The 19,702-nt window shown below is 36.6% G+C and overlaps 3 protein-coding genes and 1 long non-coding RNA gene across 6 annotated transcripts; 1 reads left to right on the top strand and 3 right to left on the bottom strand.

Moving 5' to 3' along the window:
- Positions 1-4,893: 4,893 nt before the first annotated feature.
- On the bottom strand, positions 4,894-8,806 carry LOC118035182 (probable serine/threonine-protein kinase At1g54610). The gene is made up of 7 exons (XM_035041020.2): positions 7,938-8,806; positions 7,214-7,498; positions 6,822-7,139; positions 6,459-6,680; positions 6,044-6,138; positions 5,712-5,817; positions 4,894-5,465 (listed from the first exon to the last, which is right to left on the bottom strand). Exons 1-7 carry the CDS (start codon positions 8,367-8,369, stop codon positions 5,109-5,111), a joined length of 1,815 nt encoding a protein of 604 aa, XP_034896911.1. The 5' UTR covers positions 8,370-8,806; the 3' UTR covers positions 4,894-5,108.
- Positions 8,807-9,323: 517 nt separating this feature from the next.
- On the top strand, positions 9,324-11,013 carry LOC118039245 (uncharacterized). Its single transcript, XR_004685931.2, has 2 exons — positions 9,324-9,666; positions 10,349-11,013. It is a non-coding gene; the product is annotated as an uncharacterized lncRNA (long non-coding RNA).
- A 340-nt stretch (positions 11,014-11,353) lies between these two features.
- On the bottom strand, positions 11,354-13,587 carry LOC118038452 (light-harvesting complex-like protein OHP2, chloroplastic). Its single transcript, XM_035045147.2, has 2 exons — positions 12,776-13,587; positions 11,354-11,627 (listed from the first exon to the last, which is right to left on the bottom strand). The coding sequence occupies exons 1-2, from the start codon at positions 13,225-13,227 to the stop codon at positions 11,513-11,515; spliced, it is 567 nt and encodes a 188-aa protein (XP_034901038.1). The 5' UTR covers positions 13,228-13,587; the 3' UTR covers positions 11,354-11,512.
- Positions 13,588-14,044: 457 nt separating this feature from the next.
- On the bottom strand, positions 14,045-17,686 carry LOC118036009 (uncharacterized). Of its 3 annotated transcripts, none has more exons than XM_035042681.2 (3): positions 17,340-17,686; positions 16,040-16,673; positions 14,045-14,432 (listed from the first exon to the last, which is right to left on the bottom strand). In XM_035042681.2, the coding sequence occupies exons 2-3, from the start codon at positions 16,585-16,587 to the stop codon at positions 14,363-14,365; spliced, it is 618 nt and encodes a 205-aa protein (XP_034898572.1). In that variant the 5' UTR covers positions 16,588-16,673; positions 17,340-17,686; the 3' UTR covers positions 14,045-14,362. The 3 variants fall into 3 exon arrangements, with proteins under 3 accessions (XP_034898572.1, XP_034899254.1, XP_034897880.1); XM_035043363.2 differs by having other exon boundaries at positions 17,420-17,685; XM_035041989.2 differs by having other exon boundaries at positions 17,349-17,683.
- Positions 17,687-19,702: the final 2,016 nt, after the last annotated feature.

Below are 19,702 nucleotides of genomic sequence, written 5' to 3'. Positions count from 1 at the left end.
TTAAACTTGGTTCATGCAAGGGATTTCCTTGGTCATCATGGTGTTTCCCTCGGTGGAAACACATGGAAACAGTCAAGGTTCTGTTTGTATTACCTTCTGCGTAATGACACGCATACCCTTGGGATATTTGTTAGAACTTTGAAGGTCCCGAGCCGTGAAAGTTGAGCATTTTGGTTCGACAACTTCGTGAACTAACAATAATTGTTTGGCTAAGTATATGCCTATGTTTGGATTCCTCCCCACTTTACTTGGCTGGCCATGACATGAGGTTCGAAATAAAAGTGCCTTTAGGAAAATATCCTCCTTTTGTTGACCTTTTCTTTATAGCAAGCACCACTTGCAAATCTCGAATAGCTCCGACAAAGATTCTACTCCGAATTAAGGTTGCCTCATGAATTTCAAAACCTTGTATGATTTAATGGGTAAAATCAGTCCACCCAGGACGAAGTATTTTCCAAAGTAAATACTCAATATAATATATATATATATATATATATATATGATTTGTAGATAATGTTATTTTATTTTTTATTATAAAAAGAAAAGGTTATCCTATCTATTTATTTTTGAAGAAGGCACGTTCTATTGGATTGGATGTTACAAGCAAGCGCCTGGCAGGGGAGCACAACCAAGCTAATTGCATCTTAACATCTCCTGCAGGGCTTAGGCTGTCGGCTAGTAGAAATTCAAAGTTACTAGAAATTAGGAGGTCCAATATTATTTTGCTTCGTTCAAATGCATTATTTGCCGGGTCCACTCGTAATTTCCTGTTAAGAATATAGATAAACAGCACAGTAAATAAAGAAAAAAAGGCATTTGGGTTTGGGAGTTTGATGGGAACAAGAAACTCAAAGTTACTCCCCAGAAGTAACAAGTGTTTAATGCTTTCACGTCTTTCTTTCAAATACATTATTAGATTGTGTTGTATAGCGTTGTTTTCTAAAATATTTTTTATTAAAAATATATTTTTTAAAATTTTCAAAAGCACTTAACCGAAAAAACAAACACCCTATTAATTCAATTGAAACCACTCTCCCAAAATTATAAATAAAATAATAAAAGGTTGAAAGTAACATATTTTAGGACAAAAAAATGAACTCTCTAGTACTGATCAGCGGTTGCAATCACCTCTTAACACTCATTCTTCGGATACATAAGATTGTTAGAGAAGGGAAGATGTTATTTTGAAAGATAAATGAATAAAGTTATATTTTGAATAGTATAAATATAATTTTTATTATTATGTATATTCTAGTAGAAAAAAATTTATTTAAAAAGCTAATTGCATTGGAGTTGGAGAAATAAATGCTTTATTTTTTTCTTCAAAAAGTTTGATGCTATTTTTATTTTTATATGGTTATATTTAATAGATTTTGATTTTTTTAAAAGATATATAAAAATAATATTTTTGAAAGAGAAAAGATATGTTAGTATTCTCCTTAAAAAAATATAAAACAAGTAAAGAGTTGAAATGATACTTTTTTTATTTTATTTTAAGCTTTTGGTTTAGCATAGTTGCTCTTATAAAAGTGGGATCGTCAAGATAATGTTCCTTCCCATAAAACAGCATAGGCCCACAAAACACTAAGCCCCCAATATTAGCAGAAAGTGGAAGATGACTCCTTTGCTTTTATTGTTGGAAATTGCTTTTGTTCTGCTCAAAAAATCCTAATCACATCAAACTTAAACTAAACATTTGCAAATTAGCCGACACTTATAAAAGGCAAGGTTGGCTAGGGTTAATGGCCATGGCTGGCTGTTAAACTAGACACTTTCGTGTTTGGGATCTCCCTCGACTTGCTTCTTCACCAAAACAGATGGACTTTATGTCCATCTGTTCGAAGCCTAAAGTAAACTCTCTCAACTGCCCCCCCTCCCTCTCCTAACCCCCTTGTAGATGTTAGTGGACCCTCGCCCATCACGTGAACTCATTCGATCATGGCATCTTGGCCCCACCAGCCACCACGAGCACTGGTTTTCATGAAAACACCCACCATGATAGCCACTGATCCTCCCTCAACATCACCACATGGTCTGCCATCACAGGGGATCATGATGCACCTCCTTTACCCTAATGATCACCACCCTCCATTCAATGTCCAATGCAATTCTTTTGACGTGCATGTGAACATAATATCTCTAGGTCTCAACAATAATATAAATACCATGTCGGAGCCGAAATAATGTGCCCACTACTGACTAGCAAAAACCATCACAGTTGGTACTTTCGCTATTCGCTTATTACTTAGGTTTTGGTGATGGAGAAGAGCAAGTCATTCCCTCAATATTCTTCATTTTTCTCCGGTGAATTTGGGTTTGAAGATCAATCGAATTCCTATAACTTTAACGGGCCAAGCCAAAAGGGAAATGGTTTCGCAACATCAAGCGATCCGGAGCTGAAAAGGAAGAAGAGGATTGCATCTTACAATGTTTTTACCGTGGAGGGTAAGCTTAAATCTAGTGCGAGGAACAGTTTCAAGTGGATCAAGAGCAAGTTCAGCGACGCTCGGTATGGTATGTGAATATCAATTACATGGAAGTACATAGGGTTTAATTTTAATAGCTTCATGGGTGGTTCTATTTTCTTTTTCGTTTTCTTTTCTTTTTGTCCACCACTTAAAAGCACAACAAGTGTCATGAAATCAGGTTGTTCGGGGTCTTCTTTGCATGGAACATATATGCATGCCATGCATCATCTCCTAGGTTCGATCATTTGGGGTGTACTATGTGTTTATTGATGAAAAAGAGTTGAGGTTTTCATTTTTTCCCTTCTACATATACCGTCTGATTTCATCACCAACATCTACTTACTTTGCAATTAGATCTTTTTAGACAGTAAGTTGATCAGAAGCAACCAATAACATTGATGATAGATTAATGTTTCGTCATTGATTTGCCAGTCAAACAAACTCTTGAGTGCTTTTCCTTTTAATTTTTCCGTATATTTGAATAAGCAAATGGAAGACAACATGAGTCTAGATTGTGTGCAAACAAATGGGGAAGGCGCAGCCCACTTTCTTCCTTGAGAAGGCATGGGAACCGTGCTTGCTAATTATAAATTACCCAGTTTTCTCTTGTCGAAAAAACTCGATATTACTAAAACCGATCCCCCCCCCCCCCTTTTTTTCCCTCAATAAGCAAAAGAGCAACGAGATAAGTCTTTCTGAAAAGCAATCCGGCCCGAATTTAAGTTAATTACTCTTTTCCCTTTGCTCGGGAAGGCCAATCGAACTCGCAACTCTTCATGATATATATCATTAATGAAACTTGGGACATGAGAGCTAGAAAAATATCCACTGGAATATTATTGTAAGGCCAAAATTAAAGTTGGCATTTATTTAAAAGGTCCCAGTTTGTTTGCAAATTAATTCCGACACACGTGTAAGTAGGGAAACTTGTATCTTGACCATTCATTAAGCTAACCTCGCAATTGCAATTTGGAATTTTAAGCCTGTTGCAAATTTACTACAAAACGCTCCCTAAACCATGAATAGTGGAGTTAGAGGGATAGATTAACTGAATTGATGTTCATCCCTCCCGAACTGGAGTTAAGGCTCCGAGGTTTTCATGTATCACACGCAAGGCACTGGGTATCAGTGTCTGTCGCTTGATTATCATTTTTTCTTCTTCCTCATTCTGTAATCGGTACTGAATACAGATGGCAGTGAAATGAGAGGGTAATCTCTTTTCAAACTTGATAGCCCCCCTCCATTAGTCCTCTTCTACGTGACAAAGATGGTCACCCTTTTTTTTCTACAATAAAGAAAGAAAAGGTCCCGCTCCACTACAAAAGCTAATTGCACAATCAGATTTGTATTGTGTCCTTTTGCGACTTGTGAGCATATGCTTGTCTCGATCGAGCTAATTCATTGGGCCCATTAACACCATTTTATCCAACATTGTCAAAAAAAAAAAAAAAAAAATTTAAAACCTTTTTCTAATGAATTATTGGATCGACAAAATCTTCAAGCGATCCTATCAAGGACTCGTGAACCAAATTCGTGAATTGTTTTCAGTTCACATGTTCATTAGTGAGTACCGAAAGTTCGAAAATCAACGCCCCTCCTCGATCCTTATTTGATTTTTCAATTATGGTTGTTGCTTTCAATGGTTTGGAATTTTTTTTTTTAATCAGGTTAGTGTGATTTCGAAGAGCCCAATATGCATGGTAATTAAAGGACATCAGTTTTGCGTCTTTCCTTCCTTTTTAATTAATTGTTCTTGTTTCCTAATTCTTGTAGCAATGGTTAAAGACAAGTTGTTTTTTTAAATAATATTTATTTTTTAAAATTTATTTTTGATATGATATATTAAAATAATTTTTTAAAAAATAAAATATTTAATTTAAAATAAAAACAAATTTTAAAATTCTTGAAAAGTACAGTTGAACCGTGTTGTCCCCTTTAATTTCCAAACATCCACTAATTTTCATTGGATCCCTCGATTGAAAGAATTTTATAATTAGATTCCATACCCTTTAGAATATCTTGATCGAACACCCTATTCATGTTCTTTAATGTTTTCAATAAAAAAAAAATGCATGTTTTATGCAATAAACAACGCAATTTTGAAGAAAATTTTATTCCTTTTTTTACAATTTTATACAAGCAGCCCAATTAATGAATTCTAACAGGTAGGCGACTCGGTCGAGGAAAGTTTTTATATAGATACTACGCTGAGAATCAATATATAGTTGGAGGACTAATTTTAGGTTATCTTTTTTTAAGGAAAAAACTCTTCCGAAACCTAAAGTATATATTTTCTACCGGGTGGAGCTTGCAGAGGCGCCGTCCCATTCATCTATAACACTTCAACATTTCAGTTATTCCTATAAAAAAAAAAAAACTGAATTTTTTTTTTTATTCGCCATCTTCAATGAGTGAAGGATGAATATAAGAGTAAGTACATAGAGTAGAATTATTAGATATAAGTTCACGGGTAGCATTCGATTACAGAACATAGTGTAATATGCAGAACGAGTGTATTTTCAGTATTTCTGACCAAAACGAAAAATAATATGAGTAATCACATTCGAGATACAGCAAATATGATCCAAAATTCTCAGAAAAGGAAAAAAAAAAAAAAAAAGAGTTGCTGCTCTACGTGGCCTAGTTATCCACTGCATACAGTACTTCTAACTGCTTCCCTTGATCGAATTTTCTGAATTCTCTTATGGAAGCAGACCTATGGACTCGATTTAATCTGTACATGTCATTGTTCACATTGTACATGGAGCTGCCTGTCCTTGAGTTAGGTAAAGGGGGCAAGTTCTTGATGTTCTTGGGAGCATTAGAATGGCCTTGTGTTTTTGGAGACATCTTCTCGGAAGTTGCAATTCGGGATTGCAACAAATTAGGTGGCATCTCAAACAGGTGAGTCGGTTTTGTTCCAGAGGAGTTGCTACTAGTACTGCTGCTGCCTGGCTCATGGCTTTGGCTGATTGATTCATACGTCTCCTTTGGCTCCTGAATTAACATCAGCATAATGATACATTTTTAGCAATAGCAGCATGTATGATGCAACTGGAATCATATGCACAGAGGATCTTTTTACTCTTTTCTTTTTTAATAAATGTAATATGAAATATCAGTGTGGTGAAAAATGTAATATGAAAAAAAGATAAAGGGAATTTCACCCATAGAAAGGGGGAAATAGCCTTATTGATCAATGTTATGAATTCCACTCGTGATGTGTGCTGCTGTACTCTTTACCTCTTTCGGTTCCGCAGGATCTTCTTTTGGTTCTTCAGCTGCCAGATCTTTTTTCGTACGCTCACGATATGTTTGAGATCTTCGTTTCATTTTAGCATTCCTGAGCCTGCAAAAAAAAGGATGATGATGATTAATGAACTATTTCAAGAAAAACGGGGGAAAGGCGGAAAGAAGATAAAGAAAATTGTGATGTTTCTGCCATCAGACAAGCATGTGATGTTCTTTTTTAGCCTTTTTTACTGTATCACATTCACAGTTACACCAGAGTGACAATGATTATGCTACCATGATTTAGCTATTAAAAATTGCTGCCAATGATCAGATGCGCTTACTTTCTCTGTTCATCAGCTTGTGTGAGCTCATCTTCATCTTTTTTAATCACCGGGAGGCCTGATAAGTCGCATGCCAAAGGACTTATGTGAAAGAACTGAAACAAGAGAATCAACTCAGGAATAAGCTCTCCGTTTAATTAACTCCTTGCTGTATTCTTGTTTCTGCTGGCATGCACTCTTAGAACATCAAAATCATCAATGGTGGTGTTGAAAATTTTAGGAACTGATTGAGAGTGTGTGAACCATATTACCTACATGATTCTCCTTAATTCTACTTAGCATTAATAGAACAAGAAATCTCACACTCCATAAAAGATACGGGCTGGGGGTAGCTAGAATGTGGAAATTAATGTAAAGGCTCTGTACTAGTGACAAGAACTCTAAATCACATTATGCTCTCTAGTCATGTCCTTACTTCATTTTGGAGAGCTGAAGATGCACAGCCACGAGATGCAGGATCCAGAGCAAGAAGTGTGGTTAACAGACCCAAAGCTGATTCAGGAAACTCGCTGAAAGCTTCAAAAAGGCCAGGTTTGTATGTTCGTGGAGGTCGAAAGGATGTAGATAGCCTTAACTTTTTCCAATAGTCCTCTGGTGGAGTTCCACATAGTTTAAAAATCCTATGCAGCTGCTCGACCTGAATATTTCAGAGTTAACCATGTGAGATAACCATGTGACTAAACACTGTAATGAAGAACCAGGAATATTCTCCGAGGGTTCTGTTTCTCATAAATATCCAGTTAAAATCTCAGTCACGACCATTGATTTCACGATATACCTCTGATCTTCCTGGCATGATAGGCCTGCCTGCAAACATCTCTGCTAAGAGACATCCAGTACTCCAGAGATCAATACCAGTTCCATAGTCTGTAGCACCCAGCAATAGCTCAGGAGCTCTGTACCATAGTGTCACAACTCGTGTTGTGAGAGGTTGCTTCTGTTTAGGGGAATAATAATTTGAAAGCCCAAAATCAGCAATCTTTAGCATCCCATTTTTATCAATTAATAAGTTTGATCCTTTAATGTCTCTGTGTAAAATTCCCCTATCATGGCAGTGCTGCAGACCTGAAAGCAGCTGTTGCATATAACACTTGACCTGCATTAACAGATAAGGTGAGCTACTAATAAACTAATACATGATCCCTAGAAACCAAATAAGAGAGTTTCTACCTGCGGTTCAGTAAGTCTTCCTTCGGGACGGGAGATGATTTTTGATAAATCAGACTTCATGAAATCAAAAACTAGATAAAGACTATACTGCATCCTTGAGGTGGCCAGTCCTTCAAGCTTTACCACATTGGGATGATCCAACTTCTGTAATATCACGATCTCTCGTGCCATGAATTTCACACTCTCTGGTTCTGACGTGTCAAATCGGACCTTCTTCAAGGCAACAATTTGTCCAGTTTCCTTATCTCTAGCTTTGTACACATTGCTATAGGTACCCTCTCCCACCTGTAACCAAGCATGAGAAGACTAAGATGGTCTCGGGATCACAATAACCGTTCAAGCAAGTTATCAGCAAACTTTACGATCCCTTCTCTTTTATAGGAAGTTAAAAACGAAACAAGAAGATCTGAGTCTTTTATTTTTTGTTAAGTGTGATCAGAACACCACGGAGCCGAATACATCCGTGAAGTGATCCATTCTGAATTTAGAATTGACACTTTGGAAACTAGAAAAACAGATTAACCAGGAAAAAAATTGTTTAAAATCTTTTCTTTTCTTTTCATTTCTTCCGTAATTCCATCGAACTTTTTTTTATGATAACTATGGGAGACAGATTACACAGAAAAAGCATCCCAACCCAATCACAACCATTTCAAATTCCCAAGGAAGAATACAGACAGCTAATAAGAAGTGAAAAAAATAAGAAGAATTCAAGAACACTGACCTTGGCAAGCTTATCATAATTCTCAGCACTCTTAGGGATCAAACCACCCAAAACCTCTCTAGGAACATTATCAGTTAGCCACTTGGGCCATCCATCCACTACCTCCTCCCCGCCAAACTCCACAAATCTCAGTGTACCTGTGTCACTCAATTTCCTCTCTTCACCATTACCAGCACGACCACCGTTATATTTCCTCGTTGGTTGTTCAGGCTTAGGGAGCCTGCCAGAGTATCTCTGCCCAGTGGATCTTCTATGGCCAGCGATATCTCCTTTTCCCGCATAGCCACTTTCCATTTTGAGCTTCTCTAACCCTCCTGGGGTTGGTGATGAATTTACTGAATACTTTCCCTGTACACAGCCCATGGCCTTTCTTGGTCTATTGCCAATCCTTTTTTTCTTGACAGAGACTAATGGTTCTGTGATGAATAACATAGCCAAGAAACGACAGTCATAAATATGAATGGAGGTTGACAAAGAGAGTCAACAAAGATTGGGGAAGGCGGAGAGAGAGATTTTGCCGGCCTTGGACGGCTCTTTTGGATTTTTACTGTGTGTGGAGAGAACTCAAACGATCTTTTTTTATTCTAATATTCTACAAGGATGTGATCATGGAATTGAAGTCTCCCGGCTTCCCTGCTTCTTGTTATCTCCGTTGGGAGAGAAAGTGAAGAAGATACATGTGACGAGCTCACATTTTCAACCATTTTCTGGGAGGTCTGCAACAGCAATGAGACCTTCGCATATGCCCTTTTGCTGTGGCGGGAGATGGCCGTTTTGTGCAAGTCTATGTGAATGCTGGCCATCCCTACCATTCTGCCATAATTACTCCCAATTATCTTCTCGTTTTTCCAAAATATTTTTTTTGGGCCAAGATTATTGATAAAGGAGAACACTAATAATAAGTTACATCACTTCCCTCTAGGGAAAAAAAAAAAAAATCAGCTATAATAAAAAAGAAAGGCACTTTTATTCCTAAATTTTTTACCCCGCCGGTTATATATACAGTGGTTGAGAATACAAACAAACCTGAAAATCAATTCCGCCTCCAATGATAATGATTATGTTATAGCATTTCTTTTTTCTAATTGTGATCTAAAATTCAAATCTTCAAGAAATCAACAAAAAAATTATTTTTTATATAAAGTTCGTTTGCCTAAATATGGATAGCTTATTTAGGATTTGAATAAGAGAAAAATTAGTTTTAATATTGAAAAACTGATAAAGAATAAATTTAAAATTATAAAATAAGAGATGAAATCTTGAGTTTAAGTTCATGTCATAATACATGTGGCAACAGGTTAGATTATTATTATTATTATGTCGTCTTGCAACTTGCAAGGATATGCTTTACTTCGTTTTTATATAAGCACAGGGTATCTCTCAAATTAAAAGAGAGATGGTATTCTGGAAAAAAAAAAAAAAAAAAAAGTTAATCTCTAAACCAATGAATCTCGTAATAAAATAATAAACTGACTTTCTGACCAATTGAACTAGAACGCATCATCAAATGTATCGATTGGACAGCAAGGCCCTGTCTCTGATATGGCCGAGATCTTTGTCGTGCTGACACCGGAAAAGGTCGCTACAGCTATGGGCATTTAGCACCTGTCTCAGCCTGTCTGTCTCGACCTTTAATGTTTCCTCTTGGGTTTTGACAACCCAACAACAAAAAATTTCTCTGGGGCTTTCGCATAGAGAAGGATCTTGCTCATCATTCTGTGTCTTTGAGGTATGCCTTTTCTTTCCTTTCTTTCTTTTATGATTTATGTGTGTGGTCATAGATTGTCAGATGGAATTTATTTGTAAAATTCTTATCTTTTGGGTTTTTGATCGTCATTTTCAATTCTCTGGTATTTGTTTGGTAAGCTAGCTATGTTGAATGCTCTGTCGGTGCTTTTAAGATCTCTCAGCTAAAACATAATACTCTCATCTGACAGTAATGAATTGGACATCTGCCATTAAATTGAAGGGATATAAAAAGAACTTTCTAAATGAACTTTTGTGGGTTGCTGTGAACCCCTTAAAGTATCTTCATCCAATTGAATCTTCAAAATTTGCACAGACGGAGTTGGGTTTTCTTAACTAACCTGATATTGAACATTATTGAATGGATAATTTTGCTCTGGTAGCTATTCTGGCTGTATTTTGTGCACTTTCTCCATTGTAAAAGTTTAGGAGGGATCCCAGATCTTTGTTTGTAATTGCATGAGGGGATTTATAGTAGGTTTTTTTTGCTGTTGCGTGATACAGCGTAGCATTAGGCCCAGGGTAGTTTGGTTAGAGTCCCTCATAATAAACAGAACATGAGAAATGATTATCATCTTAATGAGAGAGATTTTTGAAGATCTATTTTATAAGTCATGGTGTATTGTATTGATTACAATTTATCAAATTTTCACCTCTTATCGCAGTATATTCATGCCTGCATGACAGGCTGAAGATGACTATCTTACAATACCTGATGCTCTCGTAGAGAAAAGGATGGCCTTCTGGGATTGAGAGGACTGTATTCTGCAAATTCACTTCTTCACAAGTTGACATGCCTGTTATTCGATCTGAGCAAGGTGCAGGAACGATCAATTGCAATATACTGCAGGAGAACTGCAGACGGGATGCATGATGAAATTTATTGGTCCAAACTTCTACTGAATTTTGAAGGGGAGTTCAAAAGGAAGGCTTTGGTAATCTTCTGGTGACCAGTTTGGGTCATAAGAGTTTTCCCCAATGGTTATTGAGTTCCTTCTCTGAGAAGTGGATGTTGACGACGTATTGGAATATGTTTCTTGCTGCGAACAGAACAGGCAACAAGCAAGTCAATCTCTCTATACTTCGAGGCTTGCTAGTAGAGCGTTGGTGGATAAGAGAGATTCGTAACGTTCAACCTTTTCCATGCAAGTGGTGTTGACAGACTTGAACCGGAAAAGAAATAAGAAAAACAAAGGGAAGAAAAAGGCTTTCATGATCTGGATAGTGCTTTAATAAATCACCAGAAATAAGTTGTGAAGATGACCAGATCTAGTTTCCCTTATTTCCTTTGCTGAAAGCATTTTTATGAATTTGAAAGAGACTTTTAATTGATGGTGAATTGCTTATTCTCGGAAATCTGGAGGCTGTTCAACAATTAAAATTAGTTCAATGGCAGAAGCCAATAACTGAGCCCTAAGTAATAGTGATGAATAATTGAACTTGAAGTCTCGAACTGAAAATTATAGCAGAGGATGAGAGACATCCTCCTCTTCATGATGCATAAAATGGATGTCGTCTAGTGGTTTTCAATGGCTTTTCAACAATGGATACATGTCGAGATCAACAATGGATACATGTCGAGATGATACCATTATCTTTAGCTCGTGGTTCAAGTAATGACCAAAATGTACTTTTATCCTTGCAAATCAAGTCAACTGAGAAAATTTAGATGATGTGAATGGAATATTCAATATAGTAACTGAAGAAGTTGCAGAACATTGTACATGCTACAGCAATTACAGAAATCAAAACGTGTAAGTGACTCTGAGGACCGAGATGGCAATTGTAGAGATCAAAAGGTATCCATGGCTCTGAGATTAAGCGTCGACTTATTCCAGATCTAATATCCCGAAATTGGACAGAAGTATCTTTACTTGATCAACAAAGTCCGAGCCCGTTGCATACTCTGTTAGCATTCCAACAGCAAAACCAAACATTGCCCATCTGCTCAACCAATATCCAAAGCACAGAAATGAAAAGAGGCATCAGATCAGAAAGCCACATTATGTCAAGTCAACTGTAGCTAAACGCAAGCTAGCTTATCCAAGTTTGTGAAAATTCATGTAACCAAAGCCAAGTAGTTATGCTAATTGGCTACTATAACGTTCTTTAAATTAGTGCAATGCTGGGTTCTTATCTACCCACTCTTGTAACAAGAAAAGGGCTGAGCTTTAATTATATAAGACTCTGTTGGAATTCAAAACCACAAGGTCAATACATGACAATTCGAAAAGAAGAACCGGTATTGAAAGGAAAAACAAAATTTCGAAAAAAAAGCACTTGCAAAACAAAAATCAAGAAAAACTGGGGGCTAAACTTGAGGAAGAAAAACAAAATCTTTCTCGCTTCCATAAGAAACTTTTGCTGGGGATTTGAGCAAAAGCCACCTCTGTGGCGCAATGGATGCCTACCATCCTAGAAGTAGAACTGGCGATAACATTGCACTGCCTTGCCTTGAGTGCTATTGATTGGCGAAGCAAATCACCAATCAATAACTGGAAGCATTTCCTTGAGAAGGGCTTTATTTAAGCACTATCCACTGAGGAAAAACAACTGAAACTTAGAAATTAAAGAGCTCAGTCGGTGAAATTTATATACCTTTCCCTTTCAAAGGATCAAGAACAATGGGTCTGAAACACTTTCAGTTATCTATTCGAACAGGCCTTCTTCCTAAAAGCCAAAAATAAGAGAACACGAAGTTTCTTGTATGTAATTCCAATGCGAGACTTCTTTGCACGGACTAGTTTACCATCTAGTCTTAGTGAGGCATGGTAAGTTTGTCCTGCATAACCTCGTACTATATGTCTTCGACTACGAAGAGGAATGAAGCTAATTTGCTAGAAACTAATTACTCTTAAACCGATCTTGATCGAAAGAAACTGTATGTTATCGTTTCTTTTTTCTATATCCAGTGAATAATGTATCGTTTCAATTGGTCTAATCACTCAAATTCATTATTTAGGACGAAAAAAACATCAATTTGCAGAAACAACCCACAAATCTGTCCAATTAGATTAAGAATCCAAATAAACCCGGATAAACTAAAATTTCAAAAATCCCAAATTGCACATCAAAGAAGAAAAAATTATTACCTTCCATTAGCAATCTCATTCTTGCCAACGAACCCGAAGAAAGGACCTTGATCTGCCTCCTCAAACTTCTTCTGCTTAAAATATTCTTGAAGTTCCTTAGCCTTTTGTCTCTGAAACTCTAAAGTAACCACATTCTTGTCCTCCACGGCCACTTGAGCAGCTGGCTTGGGTGGTGGAGTCACTGGAGAAGACGGTGAAGTAGGAGGGACGGGATTCAAGGGAGGCGATGGTGCTGCCGGCGAGGAAGGTGCTCTAAGAGGAGGGGCCACTGGTCTCCTTACAGGCCCTTCAGCTTGAGAGCTTCTTATGGTCACAATATAAGGCCTTGTTATTGTAGAAAACCTATAGAAAGAAGATGTTGAGGAGGTTGATGAAGAGGAAGATGGGAAGGAGCAAGATGAAGATGAAGGGTTTGGGATTTTGATGTATGGGATTGAAGATGCCACTGACATTTTTCCCCCTCTTCTTTAAGCACTATATTTCTCCCCCTAAATTCTCTCTGTAGGATAAATGTTTCTTTTTCTGTGCAGATGTGGTTTTTTGTTTTTTTTTTGGTTTGTGTTATCAGAATCAGAATCAGAAGAGAAGGGGTGTGTGTGGATAAGGTGTGGCCAAGTTTCAGAGGAGAGAGTGATAGTTTAAGTTAGTTGGTCCATCGAAGGAAGTGGTGACTTTGGCGCCTAACAGCCGCTCAAGCAAGTGGGATGTTACCAACATGCCCCTCTACTCCTCGTTCAGAGGACATGAATGCTGCTTGCCCACCACAGCGGCTGAAAAAAGACTCCAGCTTTGTGCTTTGACGCGCTTTGCATGCGAGTGAAGAAGCCATTTCCTAGAATAGCACTTCGAAAACGCTGCTAAAAAGCAAAATCACTGTGATTTGAAAACGTTGCTAGAAAGTAACCCTGATGTAATGAAGAGCACTTTTAATCACAAAATTATTGCACGCTTCGCCCTATCCTCGGAAAAAGAGAGAAAAACAGAAGAGGGAGAGAGAACAGTTCGACTTGGTTTCTTCTTGCCGTGATTCCTGTAAAAAAGCTTTCCCGTAACGTCTGAAAGCCATAATAAAATCAGGGTAGGTGAATAATCCCACAAAAGAGAGCAGGATCCATCTTTAACGACTAGGAACCCATTGTAGCTTTTGAGAAGCAGCGCAATCATGGTAGTAACAAGAGGGCCAAAAATAATACGAGACATTAATTACGAGAAAACAATGGACAGGGCAATCACAAGTAACAAGAATAAGGTGATAAAACAGCGTGAAGATTAGAGTAACAAAATGAAATCCTCATCAATTAAATATAGGCACAAAACGATCAGTCCAACAGGCGTGGCCCGATATAGAACTTCTAACTAAGTGTGCGTTTGTTAACAAACGGACCCTAGTCGCAGTGAAAGTGTGGACAGATGCATAACTCCTTTCCATGGTAACATTTCATATGCAACCAGTTACTCGCTTTTTCTTTAGCAGAAGTCATTTGACCACCGGGAGAAGGCAGATGAGCTCCATCAGTAGTGGCAAGTCCCGTGGTGTGCCGCAGCATCTTGAGAAAAACTGGGCACGCAAAAGTTTTTGGTAATTGATCACATAATCACACACGAACAACTTCTTTCATTTCCATTCTCGAATTCATCATCTGATCCACCTGTTTCACTGCCATGGATCAAGTTTTCGAATCATTAACATGGTCATAATGAATATTCACCAGATGAATTAAAAACCTAAGCGAGATTGGAATTAGAAAAGGTCATAATGAAGAAAGCTATGTTTCTGCATAATGAATAGCCAAATGCATGCTCGCAAAAATCTTTATAGAAGTTAGTCGACTCCTTCAAAATTTAGGACCAGAAATTACAAAAAACATGTCATGTAGGAAACTCGCTTGCTGACTCCAATGTTACCGTTGACACCCATAACTTTCTTCAATTGTCGCATATGCACAGGGCAGGGGCAGTGTGGATGCAGGAAATGGATGCCCAAATCATTGTCCAATAATACGTACAAATAATGCCTCCCCAACACGGCTATCAAAAGACATGCCAAACACTTTGGTTGTGTAGATGGAAGCGAAACAAAATAACTATAGACACACTGTGGGACTGACAGAAGATCAAGTATAACCAATCCAAGACAGATTTAAGAAAAACAGAACCAGAGCCAAAATAGGAAAGAGGCTTAAGGCCACATTGCTATTTAGGGCTGTTAATTCCGAGAGCTGCCACTCTCAAATGACAAACATGCTCCATGGTCAATATAAAATTGTTTGGTATCAGAAAAGAAATATCTTTTGGCAAATATCAGAGAGATGCATAAAATAGGATAAATCATCAACATTTCATTTCAGTCTTCAACTAGTTTGATCAAATGCATGGAAAGCAAATAGTTTAGTCAAACAAAGCTGATTTACACAAAGGAATGTATGATGAGAAGTAACAATGCGCACAGACGAGTGGAATTCAAATCTAAATGAATTGGCAAAGAAAGAAAGGGACATGAGAAGAATAAATCTAAATAAAAAGAAAGAAATAAACTCATAATAGCCAGTAAAATAAGAACCCACTATAAATAAAACAATTCATCATAAGGACATGAGAAGAATTAATGTAAATGATATAAGAAATCATCCCCTGCTCTCTCGGTTTTGAAAGTCTGGTCTGGAACAAGGACACAAAGCACCTTCCATTATAAATACAGTCAATCACGATCATATATCCTTAATGCTCTGCCCTAGTTTCAACATCTCCAAACACATCCCATCCTTTTTATCACTTGAGCCAAGGCCCAAGTTGAATGATGATATTATCATATGGATTACTTAATTCCCTCAACTTGCTTACCAAACTAACTAAAAACTTTATTTGTTTACGTATCAGGCAACCAAAATACAACCATCACATTTTAAGGTTGCGAGGAACCTGAGTCACTTGATACAAAACGACTCAAAAACAAATCTCTTGTAAGTATTCAACTGAAAGACTATGAACCCACAAAAGCTTTTGAGAAGCAGGGTCCATATTTAGAAATATGGGAAATTTATAACAGCACGAAAACTTATGCAGATGTAACATGGAAATTACAAAAGCGTAGTGGTAACACCATAGGTATACATATACCTGAGGCTTATGCCACATGCACAAGAGCACACATTAAAGAGATTCCAAAGGAGGTATTAAAATCTCCTCAATATGCTTGAAACATGAATTAAATAAATGCAGAGCTCATAACATCAAAACTTGGATCAAGATAAGGTACTCCCATACCTTGGTTCAAATTCCCTGATTTCAGCAAGCTCACTCCCACAGACATCAGTCCACTGCACTTTTCTCCTCTCTGTATGACCAGGGATATCACTACCTTGGTCATTCAATGGCTCGCTCTGCTTAACATCCCCAACAGGAACTGGAATTCTTTTTGATGCCTTCTTCAGATTACTCTTAAGAGTAATTTTTCTTGCATAATTATCAACTTCAAGCTCGGTAGTAAGATCCTTTTCCCTGTCAGCAACGAGAGGATCTGGCAAGACATCCTGCTGTTGGGCAGGGCCTACTTTGAGAGGTGACGGGGATTCATGTGCGGAAGCGCGACCAAAGCAGATAAAAGAAGCGCAGCCGTGGGAAAGCCGGTTCTTCAAGGAAGCCAGCTGGAGGTCAGAGTCAGGTTCTTGGTCCACCAACTGGTACTGATTCCACGGCGTAACTCTCATGGGTTTGTCTTCGTGCTTCTGACCCAGGAGAAGAAGGGTCAAGCCCTTACTATACCCAGAAGCTGAAGATGAGAAGAAACCTCCTCCTTCCACTGCCAATAACATCAGTTCTAATCATCTGGGCATCAAAATATGATTTCTGTATCACTCCACCCACTGCCCCCTTGCAATAACTAACAAAGACACCAGCCCTTCATTCACCAATTATTCCATAGTTAGACAGGTTGACATCAAAACATCATAAAAAATAAAATATTAAAATAAAAGAAAACCAAATATTAGATGCATCACTGTTATCTTCCGACTTTAAATCCCAAAAACAAAACCAAGAAAAAAAAAAAAAAACCCGCAAAAAGCTAACCAAAAGTGGCCAAGAAAATGACATTAATATCAAGAGTTAGATCGCCAACATCAACAATCTGATCAAAGTTACAAGAGCCCATTTAATACAGAGTCATCAAACAAAACGGTCAGCCCAAATTTTGACCAGAAAAAAAGGCTATCAATCATGAGATGCTTAAGAAAAGGACCTGAAAGCATCCCAAACAGGATTCAGGAATTAAATATAGCATCACTAACACGCTTAAATACTGCGTTTGTAATCATTAATTAACATTGAATGCAAAATCAGGATAGTTTTTTGCACCGCTGATCTAAATTCAATACCCAAAAGAAAAGAAAATCGAAGGATACCATCACAACATTTGCAAATAAAGTAACAAGTTTTTTTCTTTTTTTGTTAAAGATCTGTTTAACGAAAGAAAGATGGTAACATGCATCACTTCACTTCACATTTACTCCTTCAAAGGGGAAAAGAAAAGACAGAGCGAAACGAGAACAGTTCAGCTACTACTAACTTGACTCACTTTTGGATGGAACAGAGTGGTTTTTTTCTCTCTTTTTTTCTCGGGAACCAAACAGAAAATCTTAAGAGCACCTGAAAGCGACGCAATAGATCTACGAGGGAATCTGGTGGCCTAAAACGGCGGCGCCGGCATGTCGGAACCAATAACTCGGCGAGGAATTGGAGAAATTGTCTATACGGCAAGTAAATAAAACGAGGATTATAGTTTTCAGTGAGTGGGAAAAGGGATTTAATGAGAAAAAAAGAAAACAGAAGGTACGAGAGGTTGGGTTTACCCCCCCTGGTTGGTTCAGATTAATTAAAAGGTGGATCCGGATGGTGACTCCATGGCGCATGATAGCAATGGGCCCAACCTCCTTTCTTCTTCTTCTTCTTTTTAATTTTTTTATGGGGAATTTTTTTTTAATTTTTTTCTCTTATTTTTGGTAAAGGTAGAAGTCGTGCAGACATGGGAAAGCTTGCTTTTGTTTGCTTGCCCTCCCTCCCTGTGCAGATGATTTGAAATGCTTGTAAAACTTATTTAAAATAAATTAAATTGAATGATTTTCTGAATTTATTGAAAAGTTTTGAATTTTTTATTAGAAAATTAAAAAAAAAAACAATTTGATTCAGTTATAGATTTTAAAAAAACTGAGAAAATCAAGCATATATAAATAAGATTTATTATAAATTAAAAGCTTATTAAATCAAAACTCATAAAAAATAACCCAGCTAAAGGTATATTAATTCAAATTGATTTTGATTTCGGCTAAAAAAATAAAATAAAAAATGAATTAAATCTTTTATTCAAGTCAAATTGTTTGGGCCGATGCTGGCTTTACTTTCTATGAACAAGTCCACTTCACCGTTTTAATTACTTGATTAATCAACTAATTGATTGATCGGCTGTCTTTCTAATAAATGTCCCTTCTACTCTTTCTACTTTCTATTTAGGGCCAAAAAGAAAAAACCATTTGTATTTATAGCATGCTGTTGAATGCGGATGATCCTGTTTTTTACTAAAAAAAAAAATTAATATTTTTTATTGTTTTAATATATTAATAAAAAAAAATTAAAAACATATTATTTTAATATATTTTCAGTTAAAAAATATTTAAAAAACAATTAAAAAAGACAAAGAAACCATTTGCATGTGATTTAACCTGATTTTCATGAAAAAATATTTCTTTTTAATCAATTTTTTTGTATTTATTTTATAATTTTAATGTGCAGTTGTTAAAAATAAATTTTAAAAAATAAAAAATATATTATTTTAATAAAAAAATATCTTTAAAAACAACCCCGATCAAAGGATCTGGCCTCCAACTATTGTTGATAAATAAAAAATAAGAACATTTTATTTATGAAATATGTATCGAGCTCCACAAGCAAAGTAATAATGATGCTGAGGGATCGCATGATTTCCCTCTGTCGACAGTCCCCCTTTCCCCTCCCATATGTGTGATTTACATTTCAATGCGATCTCCTCAAATGATTGTGAGATTGTAACAGAAGTCACAAAGGGTCCGAACATGCTCTTCCGGTTAGATTAAGAAAAATCAATTAGTACATATTTTAGGAAAATATGCAATGTTACCATAAAATACTAGTATACCTCTTCTTATATCATGAAATGGACAAATGGTAACTATTACAATACGTTTTGCCTCTGAACCATAGTTTTGAAACCTGATTTAATCTAATGGGTCAGTCCAGAACTAAAACCAAGCTGGGTTAAAAAAAACATAAAATAAAAAACTTGGTATGACTTAGCAAGACTTGGTCAAAAACTCAGTTACAATCCATTAACTTTTCTTTTTTACTAATCCGACATTGTTTTGATTTAAAAAAAAAATCCGAACAACCCAGTAACCTGATCAAAACCTAGAACCCAGACCTTGAACTGAACCGGGTTTGAAAACTATGCCGTGAACTATCTGTTTCTTAGCTATTATAAAACTTGCTTTGCTTTGATATAAAACCAAGCCGGGTTAAAAAAAACATAAAAAAAAAACTTGGTGTGACTTGGCAAGACTTGGTCAAAAACCCAGTTACAATCCATTGACTTTTCTTTTTTACTAATTCGACATTGTTTTGATTTAAAAAAAAAATCCAGACAACCCAGTAACCTGATCAAAACCTAGAACCCAGATCTTGAACTGAACCGGGTTTGAAAACTATGCCGTGAACTATCAGTTTCTTAGCTATTATAAAACTTGCTTTGCTTTGATATAATCTAAGTTGATTTTAGTTAATTTTAAATCATATAGTTTTAAGATTAAAAAAAATTATATAAAAAAAATTAAAAATTAAACTTCATCTTGCACAAGTTTTAATTAAGTCTTGATCAACTACAATGTTTTGTTAATGAAAAAA

This window comes from Populus alba, chromosome 14 (assembly GCF_005239225.2).
Source record: "Populus alba chromosome 14, ASM523922v2, whole genome shotgun sequence".
Classification (NCBI taxonomy): Eukaryota; Viridiplantae; Streptophyta; class Magnoliopsida; order Malpighiales; family Salicaceae; genus Populus; species Populus alba.
The sequence above is the reverse complement of the archived record's forward strand: the minus strand, read 5'-3'. Positions and strand labels throughout refer to the sequence as shown.

Excerpts from the sequence above, each read along its gene's own strand:
- LOC118035182 (XM_035041020.2), bottom strand. The coding sequence starts at position 8,369 with ATGTTATTCATCACAGAACCATTAGTCTCTGTCAAGAAAAAAAGGATT. Across the intron at positions 6,681-6,821 it reads TCATGCCAGGAAGATCAGAG|GTCGAGCAGCTGCATAGGAT; the intron begins GTATATCGTGAA and ends TGAAATATTCAG. Across the intron at positions 5,818-6,043 it reads CAAGCTGATGAACAGAGAAA|GCTCAGGAATGCTAAAATGA; the intron begins GTAAGCGCATCT and ends TTTTTTTTGCAG.
- LOC118038452 (XM_035045147.2), bottom strand. The coding sequence starts at position 13,227 with ATGTCAGTGGCATCTTCAATCCCATACATCAAAATCCCAAACCCTTCA. Across the intron at positions 11,628-12,775 it reads AATGAGATTGCTAATGGAAG|ATGGGCAATGTTTGGTTTTG; the intron begins GTAATAATTTTT and ends TTGGTTGAGCAG.
- LOC118036009 (XM_035042681.2), bottom strand. The coding sequence starts at position 16,587 with ATGTTATTGGCAGTGGAAGGAGGAGGTTTCTTCTCATCTTCAGCTTCT. Across the intron at positions 14,433-16,039 it reads ATCAGGGAATTTGAACCAAG|TGAAACAGGTGGATCAGATG; the intron begins GTATGGGAGTAC and ends GATCCATGGCAG.